This window comes from Marmota monax, unplaced genomic scaffold, assembly GCF_021218885.2.
Source record: "Marmota monax isolate L192 unplaced genomic scaffold, Marmota_monax_Labrador192_F-V1.1 WCK01_AAM20220418_F8-fsc00024, whole genome shotgun sequence".
Classification (NCBI taxonomy): domain Eukaryota; kingdom Metazoa; phylum Chordata; class Mammalia; order Rodentia; family Sciuridae; genus Marmota; species Marmota monax.
Genome location: NW_026695224.1, coordinates 32,968,143 through 32,985,960, shown reverse-complemented (window position 1 = coordinate 32,985,960; position 17,818 = coordinate 32,968,143). Strand labels below are relative to the sequence as shown.

General features: G+C 57.5%; 1 protein-coding gene across 2 annotated transcripts in view; it reads right to left on the bottom strand.

Annotated features, from left to right (window-relative positions):
• Atp2c2 (ATPase secretory pathway Ca2+ transporting 2) overlaps positions 1–13,968 on the bottom strand; it is a 47,029-nt gene extending 33,061 nt beyond the window's left edge. For both annotated transcript variants that reach the window (XM_046434606.2, XM_058575832.1), the window contains exons 1-2: positions 13,678–13,968; positions 1,857–1,967 (exon numbers count right to left, since the gene is read on the bottom strand). In XM_046434606.2, the coding sequence (XP_046290562.1) occupies positions 1,857–1,967; positions 13,678–13,773 (207 nt within the window). In that variant the 5' untranslated portion in view covers positions 13,774–13,968. The remainder of the gene's footprint in view (positions 1–1,856; positions 1,968–13,677) is intronic.
• Between the last annotated feature and the right edge of the window lie 3,850 nt (positions 13,969–17,818).

Here is a 17,818-nt window from a genome sequence, read left to right as displayed (position 1 = left end):
CCCATGGGAAAGCCGGCCACTTCTGCAGGGACGAGGAGGGTGGGGTCATCCCCAGAAGAGAGGGGACTTATTCAGAGACCCCAGCAGATGGGGCAGAGCGGGCAGGGACAGGCACAGACTTTTTCGGTAAGACCACAGGGTTCCTTCTACGATGACCGCCGAGAGAGGGCACTGGGCCCCAGCGTCAGCAAACGGGACTGCAGAGGTGTGTGGACGGAGGAGCGCAGAAGCAGGGCTTTCCTGAGTTTAAACATGAGCCTTGGGAATGTAACCTGACATTTCCTCCAAAAATTAAGCACAGAATTAGCTCAGGCCCAGCAATCCTACTGCCAGGTCCAAACACCAAGAAAACTGGACGTGGGTCTCCGGGAGGTCTGCACACGGCACTCCACACAGAGACGTAAGCGACCCCCTGCCCACGGGCGGGTGGCTGGAAGAGGGGTCTTGGGGTGCACACGCAGTGAGTGTCAGCTGGCTTTAAAGAAAGGAGATTCTGACTTGTGCTACAAGGATGGACCTTGAGGGGTCGGGTAACTAAAGACACCAGGGCTAGGGGGACACGGTAGGACTCGGCCATGTCAGATTCAGAGGCAGAAGAGGGTGGCGGCTGCTGGGGGTGGGGTGGCACTTGATAGGGACAGTTTCCACCTTGCAAGATGAAACCGGTTCCAAGATGGAGAACACTGACCCTGCACACAGCGTGAGGGATCCCAACATTAAAACGTAGGCTTGCAGATGGCGCAATAAAGAGCGTCACGCCACGTGTCCCACTGCCACCAAAGTCATGAAAACAGACCGTGGGGGCTGCCCCGGGCAGCAGTACTTGCTGAAAGGATCGTCTTGTGCATTCATGGTGCCAGATGCTCCTGAGAGCTCGTCACTTAGACTAACAGCGCTAATTAAGAGTCACTGATAACGTGGGGCAGTGGTGATGGGCGGCCGGTGGCAAAGTTTCCTTGTTTTAAAAGGTCAACAAGGAAGCTGTACGTGGTGGCAACAGGGGAACTGGGCTGACTTCTTGATTCTTCTGAATAGGGAAAGAAAAGCGATCGGGCTTTCAGGTGGGAAAATATAGGAGAGGAAGAAAACAGTTCCTCTCCTGTGAATGCCGCCTGCAGGACCTAGGACAGACTTCTGGATTCTCGGGAACAGACTGGCCCGAAACAGTGACTTCCAGCTTCCTTGAATGGTGACACGTGCCCTTTAAAACTGAACCTGGGGTGCTCCACCACTGAGCTCCACCCTCATCCCTTTTTATTTTTATTTTGAGACAGGGTCTCACTCACTTGCCCAGGCTGGCTTTGGACTTGGGATCCTCCTGCCTCAGCCTCCCAAGCTGCTGGGACGACGGGTGTGCCCCCCCCTGCCCGGCTTTTGTTCAGTTTTCTAAGAAAATGGGAGAAGTGAAGTCAGCCCGGCTCACAGCCCCCAAGGGGAGCTCCCTGGGGGCGGCGCTGTCTTGCAGGCTGGGGGCTCCAATGCACTGAGACTCCTGTGAGGTTGGGTCTAAGTATCTGGCAGGATTCCAGGGATCATAACCGACGGAGGGGGGACTCCAGAGGTGGAGGGCTGGCGCTGAGACCCCACACCTGGGCCCCCCCTGCTCTGTGCTGCTTTCCAGCCCTGTGGCCCTGACTGTCTGCCTCCAGACCCTCGAGTGTGGAAGGACACTGGGCCTCCCGTGAGGGCCATCGAGTGGCAGCAGCACTGATGAGACTCCACCTGGAGGCAGTACTTCCCAACAGTGTAACGAAGATGAACTGCAAGCAAGAAATTCAGAGCACTCTGGGGGCTCTGTGCTGCCCTCAGTCTAAGAACCTGTCATGACCAGCGTCAGAGGAAGGGTCGATCCTTACGTGAAACGCTCTGGCCAAGTCCTCTTTGTGGCATTTGCATGCTTCCTTGGGTGGCAGAGCTGGGACCGTCCTCTCTTTTTCAGAGGCTTTCAGCTCACATGGTGCATCCATCTGTGGAAGAGCGGTCACTGTTAGCCAAGGGGGTCTGTGGCACCGAGGCGCCTTTTTAAGCATCGCATGCCCGTGGGAAGTGCTGTCCTTGAACAGCTTGAATCTCACACACAGGTCGCCCGTGACCAGCCTCCTACAGAGACGGACAGTGGCCACCTGGAAGCAGCTTCGTGGGGAGACCACCCTCACGCTGTCCATCACCACAGGAGGGTTTGCTGGGGTGTGAACCCTACAGACAGGGCGACACGTGACAGACAGACTCTTCCGTGCCTGGCCTCTTACTCAGGGTCCTTAGTGGGGGTGCTGCCTGATGTTGCAGATAACCTTGGCTTGCCCATTTCCAAGGGGGCTCAGTGTTGAACCTGGCGAGCAGATCACAACGTCTTTACCATTCCCCCGTGGATGGACAGTCGTGTTGCTTCCAGTCACGGGCTATTACTGGTGCATCTGTTTTTAGCGAACTTATTTAACAGAATAGAACTCGCAAGGCCTCAGAGCAGGGTGTTAATTTTCATATTTAGAACTGGGACCTTGAGCCGATGGGTATCTCAGTCACATAGACACCGCGTTGTAGAGAGTGCCTCCTGCTGACAACAGGTGGTATCACAGCCTGGTTCTATGAGACACTAAAAACAACCCAAGAGAAGAGTCGGGGTTCACAGCCACTCTCTGGGAGTCTGCGTATTCTCTGTGGGGTGCCAAAGGCCTGGGAAGAGACCACAGGGAACACCCGGAGGCTCTGGGTGGCTCTGATAGCACAGAGGGACCTCAGAATCAGGACAGGGTAGGTGGTTCTGCAACACTTCCCGGTATTTGGCCATCCAGGACATGATAGTCATCTCTTCCTCTTCCAGCAGGTTGTTGCAAACTGGGAAGGAGGAAAGGCGGAGGGGTATTGACCAATTTCTTCCTGTAGCTGGGATAGAAGTTGCAAGCGCCTCTTTCCTCCTTGCCAGTCATCTCCTCCCCAACCCCAAACCAGGAAGCGCAGCAGTGAGGACCGGGCTTATTCAACAGACTCCTGTCTCCTGGGGCTACTTCTCACATCAGCAGCATGTGCTCCTTGCACATTAAGGGAAGATGAGGGTCACACACTGAGCCAGGCTCCCCAGCTCTCAAGACCTGGTTCTGCTGGGCCAACCGTAGTGCTTGGTTCTTGCCCCCACCATCCTGGGGGGTCCTGGGCCCAGCCCCACCTGTTCTTGGTCTTTCCAGTTCTTTCTGGCCATAACTATACCCCGTTCACTTTTCATGCAGTATGCAGAGTGACACTGAATGTCACAGGTGTGCATGTGCACACACCCCCCGCAGTGCACAACCTCCCGAGTGCACCCCCTCACAGTTGGAAACACGGGACAGACTCCAGTCGCTCTCAGGATAAAACACCCTCTTCGACACGCTGCCACAGACGCCACCTCGCCCTGCCACCTCGTACCCATCACGCAGTCTTCTCCCCCATCGGCCCCTCCCTCAGCTCCTGGCAACCGCGGGTCTATTTTCTGACTGTGAGGATTTAACTGTCTGCACCTCTCATATAAATGGAACCCTGCCCTACGTGACTTCTGGTCTCTGGGTTCCCTTTATGACCCTGAGGTATTATTTGTTTGCAGCAAACAGACTCTGTGGGCAGCTGGGGCTGGTAGAGCAGAGCAGGGCCTTCCTAGGTCCCAAGGGGACAATCTAGGACATGGGGACTCCTCAGAGCAGCTTCACCAGCGCGCACAGCTCAGGGCTCCGAGGGAACCACAAAGGACAAAGGCAGCCCTGCGACAGACGGCTGGCTGGACACCAGCTCGAGCTGTGCGGGGGCCTCCCAGCAAGCAGCCTCCCCTGCCCGGCCCGCTGCCCTCCCACTGCTCAGGGACTGCATGCCCTTGGACACTGACTTACACCCCGGGGAGCTGGGGTGGGCGCTGCTGCAGGGATGTGTTTCCAAATCCTCACACACCCCTGCTTCCTCCTCTGCACAGAGGGGTCACCACGGCACAGAGGCCATGGGATGGGAAATAGTAAACAGGATACCCGAGCCCAGTGCAGGGCACCTAGGAGCCAGAGGTGCTTGAAGGGCCAGGGCCGTGTGGCTCCCAGGCTTCTCTCTGCCTCGCCTCTCCTTCCAGAACCCAGGAACACTGGGGTGCTGAACAGGGTGGCAGGCTCAGCACACAAGAGCCCAGCAGGCCCCCCGCAGGCCCTGGGGACAGACAGTGTTTTCTGACTCTTTGGCATAAGGTGTGCCAAATACCACACCGGACATGTGTATACTCAAAAGCTAGTTGTCATTTACCTGAAACTCAGATGTGACAGTGTGTCCTGTGTCCATTGGGCCACACAGGTGTGAGCAAGCTGAGAGATGCTCATGACCGTGGTCACAGAATCCAGGGACCTGGGAGATGGAAGGGGGCCAGGGAAAGCTCGGGAGGAGTGAAGGGGGACCTTCTGTCCCAGGAGGAACAGGTGGGGAGGTGCCGAGAAGCAGTCAAGGCCTGGGAGACTCAGGGCCCCTGGCTGGCCTGAGTGCTCGGCCCGGGTTCTGGAAGGAGCGGTGAGGCAGAGAGCAACCCGGCGCCTGGGAGTCACACGGCCTGGCCCTTCAAGAATTGCTCAATGCTCAGCTGTTAGGTCCATGAACGGGAAGGGGACAGCACAGGGTCATGACGACCAGGAGCAACCGGAGGTTTCGCTGAGCAGGACACCACAGACCTCAGGACAAGTGCACCCACGAGGTACACACCTGCCTTCCTCCAGGCACAGACGTGCCAACTGCACACACCTGCGAATTGCACACACCTGCCAACTGCACACACCTGCCAACTGCCTAGCTTTACGTCACTCTGGCGGTCCTTACGGTGTGGACCTCAGGCCAGCATCACCTAGAACCTTTGAGAAATGCAGCTTTCCGGGCCCCGTCCTGGACCCGATCCTCGCGGGGCTGCAGGTTGGGTTGGCAGCCTGCGTTTTAACGGGTCCTCTGGGCCTTCAGAGCAATCCACAGTTGCCGCATGTCTCTTGTGAAGGTCCACCTGCCATGGCCCACGCCAGACCCACTGAGGAGTGGGGAGCGGCCACAGGGTGGGAAAATCCCCCAGGGCACTCCGTGTGTCCTGAGTGCAGGACGCCTGGGCTGAAGTCACACTCAGCCCACCCACTGGGTCCCTTGAGGGCCTCCGTCTTGCAGAGGAGAAAGGGCTGGGCAGCAGGCCAGGGACAGAGACAAGGGCCCGGGGCCCCAGGAACACCCTGGGGACCAAGCCGGGCGGGGGCCCCTCTGCTTCCTAGAGGCCATGGGTGGGTGACGTCTCCAGGCAGCTGGTGCCCACAGTCCTTCTAGAAGCCGGGCAGATAAGGAAGGAGAAGGCCTGAGGCACAACAGCAGCCAACTGAAGGTCGTGGCCATAAACCGCCACCCCACCCAGCCCTGCTGACACTAAGGAGGTGACATCGGCCATAAAACGCCACCCCACCCAGGCCTGCTGACACTAAGGAGGTGACATCGGGTGCCAGACACCCTTGACCACCTGTTTCCCCCTCCCTCAAGGCAGATGCGGTTTTTGCCCACCTCACAGATGAAGAAATGCTGAAGTGGGCACCACAGGGGGCTCCAGCCACTGCTCTAGGAAACGGGAGGAGCCTCTCGGTGGGTTGGGTGTTGTGGAAACGGGAGAAATGGAGGGGGAAACGCCTTCCTGGGTCTTCCACGAGGAGCCAAAGAGGGGGAGACAGGAGACAGGCGGGGAGACAGGTAAGCTGAGCTGGACTCCGGGCCCCTCCCACCCCAAAGCCCAGGCACAGCAACCCGGACCCTGGGAACGTGTCGCCTCGCGTGAGAAAAGGACTCTTGATGAAATCGAGGACCTTGGGAAGGGAGAGGGTCCTGGCTTGGGGCAGTGTCACCACGAGGTCCTTGGGAGAGGAGGGTCGGGGAGAAGCTGCAGAAGGCAGGAGCCAGGTCCCTCGGGGGACCCGCCCGGCCCACACCTCTTGTTAGCCCTGGGGACCCACGCCGGACCTCATCCTCCAGAGCGGCACTTGGGTGCTGTCTTAAGCCACCGAAGTTGTGGCACTGCTACAGCAGCAACGGAAAACCACCCTGTCTGCCCCGGAAGGAACCGGCTCTCTGAGCCCCCGGCTCCGTGCCTCCCCAGCCCACCATGCTGCCCTCCTGCCTGCTGACCTCCTCAGAGGTGACCGACACTGGGACTTCTGTCAATGGGGTCTGCTCTGCTGCCTTGGAAGTCCGTGCAAGCGTCAGACTCGTGCTCTTGAACTGGCTTCTCTTGCTGAACGTGGTCCTGGCGAGACCCACCGGGTGGAGCCATTAAAGGCTCATTCCTTCTCTGCTGCCATCAGGGTCCCACGCCTCCCGCTGCACAGGCACACCGCAGTTTATCAAGTGGTTTGTGTGTGGTTGGCACATAGGTCATGTCCAGCTTGGGCTGTGACAGCCCACAGCCATGACCCTTCCCAGGAGAACGTTCTGGTGCATATAACCCCTGGGACATTCCCGGCTCGGCACTGCTGGGCCACAGGGCAGGCAGGGTCCAGTGTCAGTGGATACTGCCAGGCCCGTTTCCCAAGTGTGGAACCATGACCGGAGGTGGAGAGGGGAGAAGCAGCCCCAGGACACCGCGAGTACACTGGCCTATGCAGAGCAGCAGGCCAAGGCCTATACAGGCCGACCTTGGGCGGAATCCACAGGACGCTGCGACTTGGGCTGTCTCTGGGCTCGAGGCTGGGTGGTCGAGGGCAGAGACTGGAGGACACTGTTCCGTGCCTTCTTCTTCTTTTTTTCTTATGTATTCTTAGATGTTGATGGACCTTTACTTCATTCATTTATCTATAGGTGGTGCTGAGGCTCGAACCCAGGGCCTCCCACCTGCTAGGCTAGCGCTCCACCACTGAGCCCCGGCCCCAGCCCCATGTTTTGTGCCTTCTTGAACCCAAACCACAAGTGTGAACTGCTGATTCCAAGGGGGAAAACCAGTTCTGTGACGCCTGGGGCAGCACCAAGGGAGGAGGGGCAGAGGCCTCCCATCCAGGAGAGGCTGAGCTGCTGGGAGAGGGGCAGAGTGTGTAAGGGCCATGACCGGAGGGCAGAGGGCGCGCTGGGCAGAGAGCAGCACCCAGTCGGGATCCTCCCCTGCTGAGCTGCAGCCCTGGGTGCAGGCAGGGAGAAGAGCACCTCAAGGAACTCAGGGTGGCTGCCCAGCGGTTCTTCATTGGGGGAAACAAGATTCAAAATGCAGCAAATGGGGCAGGAGCGCCCCCGGGCCACCAGCCTGAGCAAAGAACACCCCACGGGGCGGAGGGAGTCCAGAGTGTGTGTCTTGCTCGGAGAGGACAATGCAGTCAGGGACAAGAGGAGGCTGAGCTGTGGTGGCCAGTGTCCCTGGGGATGGATGAGGAGACTGGTTACACACAGGAAGAGCCCCGTGGCAGCTGGGATCCAGCCGAGGGAGTTACAAACGCACCAGAAGCCTGAGTGGACTCCCAGTTACTGGATTGGAATCGATGGTCGAGATCCAAAGTGAAGCACAGATACAAAACTAAACAGGCCTGACGGGGTTCACACCCCGGAGAGGGCCCCGAGGCCAAGGCAGCCCCCGGAGGCATCTGCAGCTGAGACTCCTGCCACCGCTCTGGATTTCTGCACACGCTCCCTCAGCAAAGAGCACCCGGGAGCAGAGGCCGACTTCCCCGCTGGGGCAGCGGAGGGACAGAGGAACCTGAAATTCCCTCGTATCTCAAAAGGGCTGAGATGATATGTGCAAAGGGTGCTCGGGAGAGTCGAGAGGGCCCAGGAGGGGGCTCTGCCGGCCAAATTAGGGACACTGTGAGCACACTGAATACATATTGACAGCGACAGACCTTGTTTAATCAAAGAGGGTGTGGGCTCACAGTGATGTGACGAGTGAATGGCCGTCGTCGCGGGGCTGTTTCTTAGAGCAGAACGAGAGCAAACAGAGGGACATGGAATTTGGAAACCACTCGGCAACACCGGACAGCAATGGTGTCAGGCAAGCGAGGACACCCGCACACTCTCAGCCGTCACCCCTTGAGATGCTACCGTGCGAAGGGGACACACTAGCTTTGGGGAGGAGGACAAGGCAGACACCACCTCAGCCAAGGGCTAGGGGACAACAGCGTCCCTACCTCCTGAGAGGCAAAAGCAGGACATGGCACCGCCTTAAAACGGTCCCACCATAAATGCATAGCCCGAGTCCTACCACAAGGACAGTCTGCAAAATTGTGACCTTCAAGAATGTCAAGGACATGAAAGACAAGGAAGACCCATGGGACTACTGCACCCCAGGGGAGGGTGGGAGATGGACGGCACAGGCAATGCATCCTGGATGGTCTTCTGCTGTCATCGAGCAGCACGTGGGTGGAGTCTGCAGACGGGATGGTGACAGTGGCGCATGTTCAGGCTCCACTGTGGACACAGAGGCATGGCTCTGTGTTAGGAACCCTTGGGGAGAAATCCTGGGGCAGTGGAGCCCCTGCCTGCAATCTGTGTGCGGAAGCGGGTGGCGAGGGTGGGTGGTACAGCACCAGGGGGATCCGGGCCAAGGGGTTCAAGGACTTGCACTGTGCCCTCGGCAGGTCCTCTCCCAGATTCAGGTTCAACCTGCATTTATGGAGCCCCAAGTCAGTCTGGCTGGAGCCAAAGACGGGGAGCTCCTGAGAAGCACACGGGTTGTCCTGGGACAACACATGGAACAATCAGAACTGTCCAGTAGGGAGGCCCCGTGTCGGGGTTGGACCAGAGCACGTGACCACGTACACGTCTCCTTCCCTCCAGATTCAGGAATCTCACACTTTGTCCCTGTCTGTACTTGGGTCCACCTTGGGCCAAACCACGTGTGTTCTTCTGGGCCCTCCTCCCTCAGCTGGTCAACAAAGCCCAACAGAAACCCACGGCAATGCTGTTCCGCCAGCGCTGTCCCCACCAAGCACCTGGGGCACATCAGGGACTCCATAAGCATGACCTCAGGAGGCTCTGCAACCACCAGGGAAAACCACACATTCCCCCACTGTGGCCGCAGCACCCCAAGACAAACACCCCTCTACATATTTCCTCCCAGGAACTTGTCCTGGGCTGTCATTCCACCCCACCCATTCCTGTGCAGGAGGCCTAACCCCAGGACCCCAGGACATGCCTGCATCGCAGACAGGGCCTGACCGGGGTCATTACAGTGGAGCCCAATCCAATCATGCTGGAGTCCTTCTAGGAGCGGAGATCAAGCCCCAGACCTGGGAGAACAGCAGGAGAGAGGCCTGGCCATCCCATTCCCTCCTCTCCATGTGCCCCAGGCAGTGGCTGGGAACGTGTTCCTGCCTCCCAGCTGGCCAACTGCATCCAGGCCTGGCAATGCCACTTACAGCCCCTGCCAAGGCCACCAGTCACATTAGCCCTCAAGATACCCTGCAAATGCTCTGGGATTGGGAGGCCCCTGAATGCGGGTTCCGCTGACTCTCTCTGGCCGATCCTCGGTGGGAAGAGAGCGCAGATTCCGAGGCCTTCAGCCACGGTCAAGGCCCTCCCTTGAGCTCCCCGAGACCCCACTGACGGAAGTTCCCAGGCTGCACAGCTGATAATTCAGAACCGTGATGCGACACCGGTGCACACACTTGCACCCATGACAACCACACAGGCTGCTAGCAGAAGGATCAGGTCACCACAGCTCAGTTGTGGAACTGGTGAGTCAAGTGTAAATTACCTGAATGCGGAGGGCGGAGTCACCAGCAGGGGCCTGCTCACATCCAGGCCTCACACACAGAACCCTGCCCTGCGGTGAGCACCACGAGTAAAGCACAACCAAGCACAAGAGAAGAAGTACTCTTGGCGCGCCCAGTGCTCTCCTCACCTGCTGGTGACCCGCGGGTTCTGCAGTGACCAAGTGGCCTTTCAGACCGGGATACGCAGGCTGCCGCTGACAGGCCGTGGGTTCAGGACTTAGGGTGATCTTCCCAAACTAGCAAACGAATTCCTGGCCTATTTGAGTGTGATTTTGTGCACAAACATGAAAACAGATGATCTTGGCAGGAGGGTTATCAAAGTCAAGATTCAGGAGTCCAAATAAAGAGCAGAGCTCGACAGAAACACTAGCAACAGCAGACAGCTTGGGCAGACTCCAGGTCGGGCGTGCTTGGCTTTTTTATCTGAACCATCCCAAAAATACGTCTTTCCACATTGTGGAGGGCTGCCTCTGAGAGAGCCCTAAACACCTGTCCCTGACCACCCCGTATGCATGCACAGTGTGGAACCCTTCAGTTGAGGGTGGACAGGGCCTGGACTTGCTCCAATGAGCAGAGGACGGCAGAAGTCAGGAGACCTCATTCCCTCCCCGAGTTACAAAGTGCTGTGGTGCCCGTCTCTTCACGGATGCTCTCTCGGCCTCTTGAAGATTCCACCTGCCGTGTCACAGGCAGCCCTGCAGGGAGACCCATGTGCGAGGGAACAGGCCTGCCCATGGCCACGGGGTGAGCTTGGAAGTGGCCTTCAGAGAGACTATGGCCCTAGCCAGCAAGACCCGGGGACAGGCGCACTCACTAGGCGGCACCCAGACGGAGCCCACGGTTCCCAAGAGATAACACAGGACGTAACATGGTAGTCTGGTATCCAGCACTACATAACTAAGCCAGCCACCCAGTATCACCGATGGAATTTTAGTAAATCACCAGTCCCCTTAAAATAAAGTCGTTATGTTTGTAGTTTATAATTTTATTATAAACTTAGTTTTATTTTATAGCTGAGTTAAAAGCATGTAGCTGTTTTTATTGCAGGTTTTTGCCTATTCTTATTAAAGCCACACTTCAGTGCACCTAAGACAATGCTGGGGCCTGTAGGCCATTTCCTTAAGATGTCCACAAGTTTGAGAATCACAAATGATTCCTGCTGAGTGTGGACAAGGCCAGGCTAAGGATGTGTGTGTGGCCCCCAGAATTCCACCTCGTACTCTGTCTCTCTACAGCGGGTGTGATCTCGTAAAACACAACTCTGCCTGTGACTGTTCTGTAACATGCTCCTAACATGTATGGCACGTCTCTAAATGACAAGTGCCACATCCTGGCTTAAAGCCCTTTGAGGTCCCGACGCTTTATGGATGAAGCCCAGATTCTTCCTAGCAAAGATCTGGGGGCCACGTGTACAGCCTGGGTCTCCCTCCAACTCTCCACCACCTGCCGTGCCACCTCCCATCTCCCCACTTCTATTCATCCTAAACATCACTTCTCCTTGACAGCTCCTAGGTACCTGTCACTGTGGTCAACTGTAACCTGTGGCTCGGCACCCACCCCTGCCCACTTGCATGATGCCCCGAGGGCAGGGAGTATGTGCATCTTTCTCAGCACCCCATCCCTGGGCAAGTTCTGGGAATCTGGGTTGGATGAGCAGGTGCCATGGCAGGTGTCCATCTGCTGGAACTCAGGCCTGCTGTGGAGTGCCCAGGAGGATGAATGGGCTCAGCAGCCCCGGAGGGCAGCACAGACACCAGCCCAAGCCTGCTTTGGGGAAGAGACGGGAGCCCTGAGGGAGAAACTGCTTCCCCAGAGTTGGCACCGTGTGTCATCCCGGAAGCAGGAATTTCTGGTCCAACGTTCTCCTTCCCTTAATGTCAGGTCAGCAAAGAGAAGCTTTTTCCATTCACAGAATCAAGGAGTCTCTTAAACACCTTCCTTTTCATTACCCTGAATGTAGCCAGGGCAGCCCTCTCTGGAGTCAGGAGGACGGTGCTTAAATTTGGCCTCCGATGCCTCTATCTTGGGACCTTCCCTGTCTTGGCCACCTGTCCCCCGTCCAGTCTCTCTGCTGTTAAATTCTCCTTGCAGCCAAGACCACCAGGTCGGAAATTAAACAGCTCTTGGTTTCTCTGCTGACTGTCGGCCTCCCCAGTGGACTTTGTTCTGTGCACACCTGCAGCCCAGAGCCTGGCAAAACTGGCCAAGACTTAGTGGGAATGAAAACTGGCCCACCTGTGAGCCTCTGCAATAAACGTCACGTGCAGGCAGCGGCCCTCGAGGAGCCCCAGCCAGTGCTCAGGGGTAGCTCCTGTTCCAGCTGAGCCAAGTGCTGGGAGGTGTAGGGGCAGCTCAGAGGCATCCAGGAATGGTGAGCTAGGTGCTCATAGAGGCCCAGTGACTGGGGTCATCTTGGCAAACAGTACTTCTTTTCCAGACTTTCTTGAGAAAGAGAGTTCAGAGGGCACAAGTGTGGGAGCTAAGGAGGAGCCATGACCTGGCAGGACAGTGCCTCCCAGCTCCCTCCCCCATCCCCCTCCCCACTCCCCTTTATTGGGGTTTCCTGTGTTCACATGAGCTGAGCACCTCTGGAGACAGCACACCTGCCCCTCAGCTGGCCTTGTGCCTCCCAAGCCTCCCTGAGACTCCACACTGGAATTATCCCCTGACCCAAGGCTCACTGGGTCCTTCAGGATGCTGCTGAACCTGGGTCCACAGCCGGGTGGGAGACCTGTCCGACCTTGGGGGTCCCTTCTGGAAAGCTTTGGAGGAATGAAGTCCACCTGGCAGAGAGATCAACCTGCATCTCCATTTGGGTTACACTGACCCTGTACCTGAATTCCTGGATATCCTATACAACCTGATCACAGCCAGCTAATATCAGGAGTTCTTGCAAAACACCCAGCCAGATGCTAAAATCAAAAGATGGAAAAAAAATTAGGAAAAGTAGAAAAGGCAACCCGTGTTGGCAAATGACTTCAAACTCCTTCAACAGAATGTTGTGGTTGGGAAATGATTTTGGCAAACTGCCACAACACCAGTTCCTATCCATGCCCACGCACCTCATCACAGGAAGAGTGACTGGGTCCCGCAGTCTGCAGTCCTTACTACCCTACCACCAGAACTCTCTGGGCAACACTGATTTACCACCTACTCTTTGTAAATGACCACGTATTTAAGGACCATGCAACCAAAATGTATTGACTATTGGCATTCTTTGGGACAAAAAAAAATTTAAATGTTGCAAATATTTTTCAGCAGATTACTTCTATTAAAAATCAAATTTAACCTTGAGGTTCTCTTCACTAGTGAGAAGGCCACTGCAGGGTCTTTCTCCTGAGCAAGCTCAGGGAGGGACTTCCAGAAGCTTCAGTGTTGAATGGCCAGTTAAACTCAGCCCTTGGATCTTGTAGGGTGCTCTGCTTGCAAAGGGAAGGGGTGGACCCCAGCCAGGAAGGGCTTTCTTTGTCAGCTGGGCCAGTTGGCCCCCTGAGAAGCTCTGGGGCCTAGGACCCTGCTAGTTTATCTGAGGGGCCCCTGGAGGCTCAGAGTCCACGCACACATTTTTAAAAGCACATTCATGATATAGGAAGAGAAGCCGGGAGGTCACTTTAATTTTTACTACTATTGCTCAACAGTTGGGCTTCCCCCCCCCCCCTTTTAAAGATTCCTCTAATCCCCGCTGCCCTCGGGTTCCTGTAGCCTTTTTAAAACCCACCAGCAGACTGGGTCTGCAGACGGAGAAGTGAATTCTCTGAAATCACAGAAACCTGGCTTAGGTTCCCTGCTGGGTCCCTGGCTTTCGGCCCCTTGCTCATCCGCAAAATGTGCTGTCCCGGCAGGTGGCTCCCGCCGTGCTGCTGCTCCGACAGCCCGGGAAGGAGGCCGCCAGAGCCCGGGGCGCAGCGCGCAGGGGGACTGGGGCGGGTGCGCGGTCGGGTCGCACGTCCCGCACCGGGTCGCCCAGACTCACCAGGGTTTCCACCTCGTCCCTCTCCAGCGCGTGGTACTGGTGGCCCCGGCCCCAGAAGGCGAGTTTCTGCAGGAACTTGAAGCGTCTCTCGGCCATGGTGAGAGGGAGGAGTCCCCGACGGCCGCCCCTGCCTGCGTCTCCGGGCCCCAGCGAAGCCGCGGCCGGCTGTGCGCGCCCGAGCCTCCCGGGCCAGTCCAGGTTACCAGGTAGCTACCTACCTGCCCGCCCAGGTGAGGGCCCGCCCCTGGGCGGGGATGCGCACAGGGCGGCGCTCGGCATCCCTGGCCCCGCCCCGCCAGTGCTCCGGGGACCCCTGATCCCTTGGGGACTGCAGCAGCCAACGGAGTAGCTGTGTGCCTCAGATCCTGGGCTGTTTCCCAAATTTGTCAGATCACAAGAAACACCTGGAGTGAGGAAGCCCCAGGGCCAAGTCTGGTTTAAAATCCTGTTCCCCTACCTCCCCACCCTGAGTCTTCGGTATGACTATGTGTGAGGGCAGGACAGGGAGTCTATTGAGGAGCCAAGCTGGTCAACACTAACATATGGGCAGCAGCGTGGCCTGGAGCTGAGTCAGATCCCTAACTGCTGCTGTGTGGCTCTGGATGAGTCACCTGGCCTCTCTGAGCCACCTGGCTTCCCCTGTAACTGACATGGAACACAAAGCTGAGACCTCATCCCCTGGGCCCTGGGAGGGAATCCTAGCAGCAGGAGGTTGGAGGACCACTGCTGCCTTCAGCCAACATGGCCCTCGTCCTCATCTGCAGAGGGTCTCTGGTGCCTGCTAACAGTGGGCCTTGGGAGGTCTCCTGAGTTTCTCTGTCAATGGCCCCCAGGACAGTACCTCCTTCCTGGTGAAATTCAGGGTCCGGGGGGCAGTGTGGCACGGGGCTGGGGCAGGACTTGGCACACAGCATGTTCTCATCAGGCTGTCACAAGGAAGCCGCTGGACTCGCATGGCCCCCAGGGCATGACAGTGGGTGTGCAGTGTAGACGGTTTCCTGCTGCCGAGTGACTTGGCTTCAGATGGGACTAGAATCCATACAATGAGACCCACCACTGAGTCGAGGGTGGCTTTGGGGAAGGACATGCCACTCTCTGCCCTCAGCGTCCTCATCTGTAGAGGGAGGTGCTGTGGGAGATGACATATGTGTTTGTCCTTGCAATTGAGTGGCCCCTTCTAAGCAAATATTTGCCAGCGACTTCAACTGCTCCCCAAGGGTGGCCACCCAGCCCCGTTCCATGGGACGGAAAATTCTGGTGGCTCATGGTGTCTCTCCTGCATCTCCCCCTCTAACTGTAACTAAAGAGGTCCCTGCACGGGCTGCACGCCCCCCCCGCCCCCCAGCTTAGGAAAGGGGAGGCTCCTGCTAGAAGCAGAGCTGGACAGCTGGGTGGGCCAGATTGGAATTCCAGTCCTTTCCTTTCTGATGTGTGACCTCGTACAACTTTCTTCACCTCCACGCTCCTCAGTTTTCACATCCATAAAATGAGGATGTCACCACCTACCTGGATGAATCAGGGTCCCAGAGTTTGAGAAACAGGGTTCCAAAGGTGGGCAGGGCACAGGGAGAGCAGAAGCAAGTGCACGGTGACTCGAGGCCATTAGTGGGGAGAGTGGCTACTGTGCAGGGCCTGGAGGGCAGTCACCTGCAGGGGGCAGCTGTGTGGATGCGAGAATGTCCCTGGAGGGCATGGCTCTGACCCAAAGCCAGCTGTCAAGGGAGTCAGGGACGCAGCTCCCTGGGCCAGGAGTGGGGAAGGGTGGACAGGGCTCTGGGGGGTCAAGGGGAGGTGCCCAGCAGCGACCTCAGGTCCACCGCGCAGGTCAGGCTGAAGCTTGCACCGGGAGGGTCTGACCTGGCGAGTCCCAGGAGAGGCTGTGGTTAACACAAAAGAACAGGGTGAGCTCGCAGGGTCTTTCCAACGAGCACCCCTGATTTTAAGCTAGTGCTGATCCGGGACAGAACACCTGAGGGCCATGAACTCAGGGTTTCCCAAGAGCGCTGACCAGGGAGCCTTCTCCAGGTGGCGCGGCACCCACAACGGCAGGTAGGACTCTGGCCTCCGCCTTCCCCCTGAAACTCCCATCTCTCAGATCCCATCACCATGGTCCCTGTCCAACCCGGAGACGGCAAGGCTTGAGAGTGCCCTCCATGTAGGTATTGGGGTGGAGAACAACAACATTGGAGTGGACCCCAGAGAGATAAGCTATGACCGGGCACCCCTTGATGGGCACCGGTTTTGCATGGTGATTAGTCAATGCAGCCTGCCACACATCTGCTGCATGTGCCTTTCCTGAGCTGGTGATGGACCTGTGTGCCCTTTCCCTAAGCGTTTTGATGGCACTAGTTGGTGTGTGGGTGGCGCACTCCTGGAATCCCAGGGACTCTGGAGGCTGAGGCAGGAGGATGGTGGGTTCAAGGCCAGCCACAGCAACTTAGCAAGGACTTAGGCAACTCAGTGAGACCCTGTGTCTAAATAAAATACAAAAAAAAAAAATGGCCAGGGATGTGGCTCAGTGTTTGAGTGCCCCTGGGTTCATTCCCCAGTACCCAAACCAAAACCAATCCAGGCGAAGTTGGTGCGTTCTTTGTATGTTGTTGGTGTTTTCTCTGCGTCTGTTCACCCTGACTTTCTAGTTATGGGGTTCGTGCCCTTGTTTAGTGGAGGCTGCTGGTCAGACACGGGAAGGCAAGAGAAGCACGTCCCCTTCCAGCCTCTTTCCTGAGCCATTTTCCTCGGTGCCCGCTGGTGTTCCCCGGGTTCTGCTAAGCCGTGGTGAGTCCACTGGCTTCTCGGCCCCTCTCACGCCTCCTTTGCAGGCTTCTTGAGGCAAGCACTCTTCTCCTCGCCTTCATCTTTCACTTTGATTTTGAAACGAGCAGGGTGTTCCAACGCCCCCGCGCCCAGCAGTCACACCTGCCGTCTGTAATTGTCCTCAGGGTCCCTCTTGGCCTCTCACCTCCTATAGAGTCCACGGTCGTCTCGGTCATCTTCAAGATTCTTCTTCCTCTCAGAGTTTGTTTGCTGGTTTGTTGTTTCTGTCTGGAGACTTCTAGAGGCCACGCAGCTGCCTGACTTCCTGAGGGTGGCAGCTGAGCGTGACCCCGCCTGGCACACGGGCCGTGGATGAGAGCCCAGGGCGGGACCTGAGCAGGCATCCAGTCTTTCCTGAAATATCTGCCGCAGGCACCGCGGGCATGGCGGCCTGGCTCGTCAACCCCGGCTCACTCTCTCTGAAGGTGGTGTCATCCCATTACCCACCACTGTCTCCTGACAAGGCACCTGTCGCAGAGGCACCTGGAATTTATTTGGTAATTAACTTCACTCACAAGTCTGGCATTGAAGGCGACCTTTTCAGGGGTGCACCGTACAAAGGTGGCTTGAGACGCCTGTGCGGGGGGTGTAAGAGCTAGCTGGAGCCCTGGCTTCCTGCACAGGCCCTCTGTGTGAAGAACTGTGTGCTCAGCACGAGGCTCACACAGGCGGAGAGACCTGGACGCTGCAGGTGAAGTGCATTTCATTCAACACATATTTTCAAGCAGCAAGCACACGTGTGTCCCATCCTGATCCCTGGAAACGGAGTGTGACCTTACTGGGAGGGGTCTTCATGGACGTACTTCTGCCGAGGACCTCCAGCAGGCATGCTGGCTCAACTGGGTGACAGTTAACTCCGGGGACAGGAGAAGAGCCACGTGAAGATGGAGGCAGGGCTGGAGTGACAGGCACTAGCCGAGCGGCACTGGGGCGCTGGAGGCTGGGAGAGGCAGGAAGGAGCCTCTCCTGGAGCCCGCACAGGGAGCTGGCCCTGCGAGCCCTGGGTTTGAAACTCTGGCCTCCAGAACTGAGGAAGAAGAGCATCTGCAGTGCCGGCCACCCAGGCAGTGGCCATTTACTGCAGCAGCTGGGAGGCCACTGTGGTGGGCAGTGCCACCAGGGAAAGTAAATAGGGCACCCCGGGGGGGGGGCTTGTGCAGAGGACTCCAAGCAGAGAGGGGCAAAGCCAGCCCCAGGCTAGGGGACCCCTGATACGAACCAGCCCCTCATCTTCACCAAGCTCAGGTCAGCCCAGGGCCCCCAGGTTCCAGGCCTCACACTTCCATGGTCACTTCCTCCAGACAGACCTGGGCCAGCACCTCCC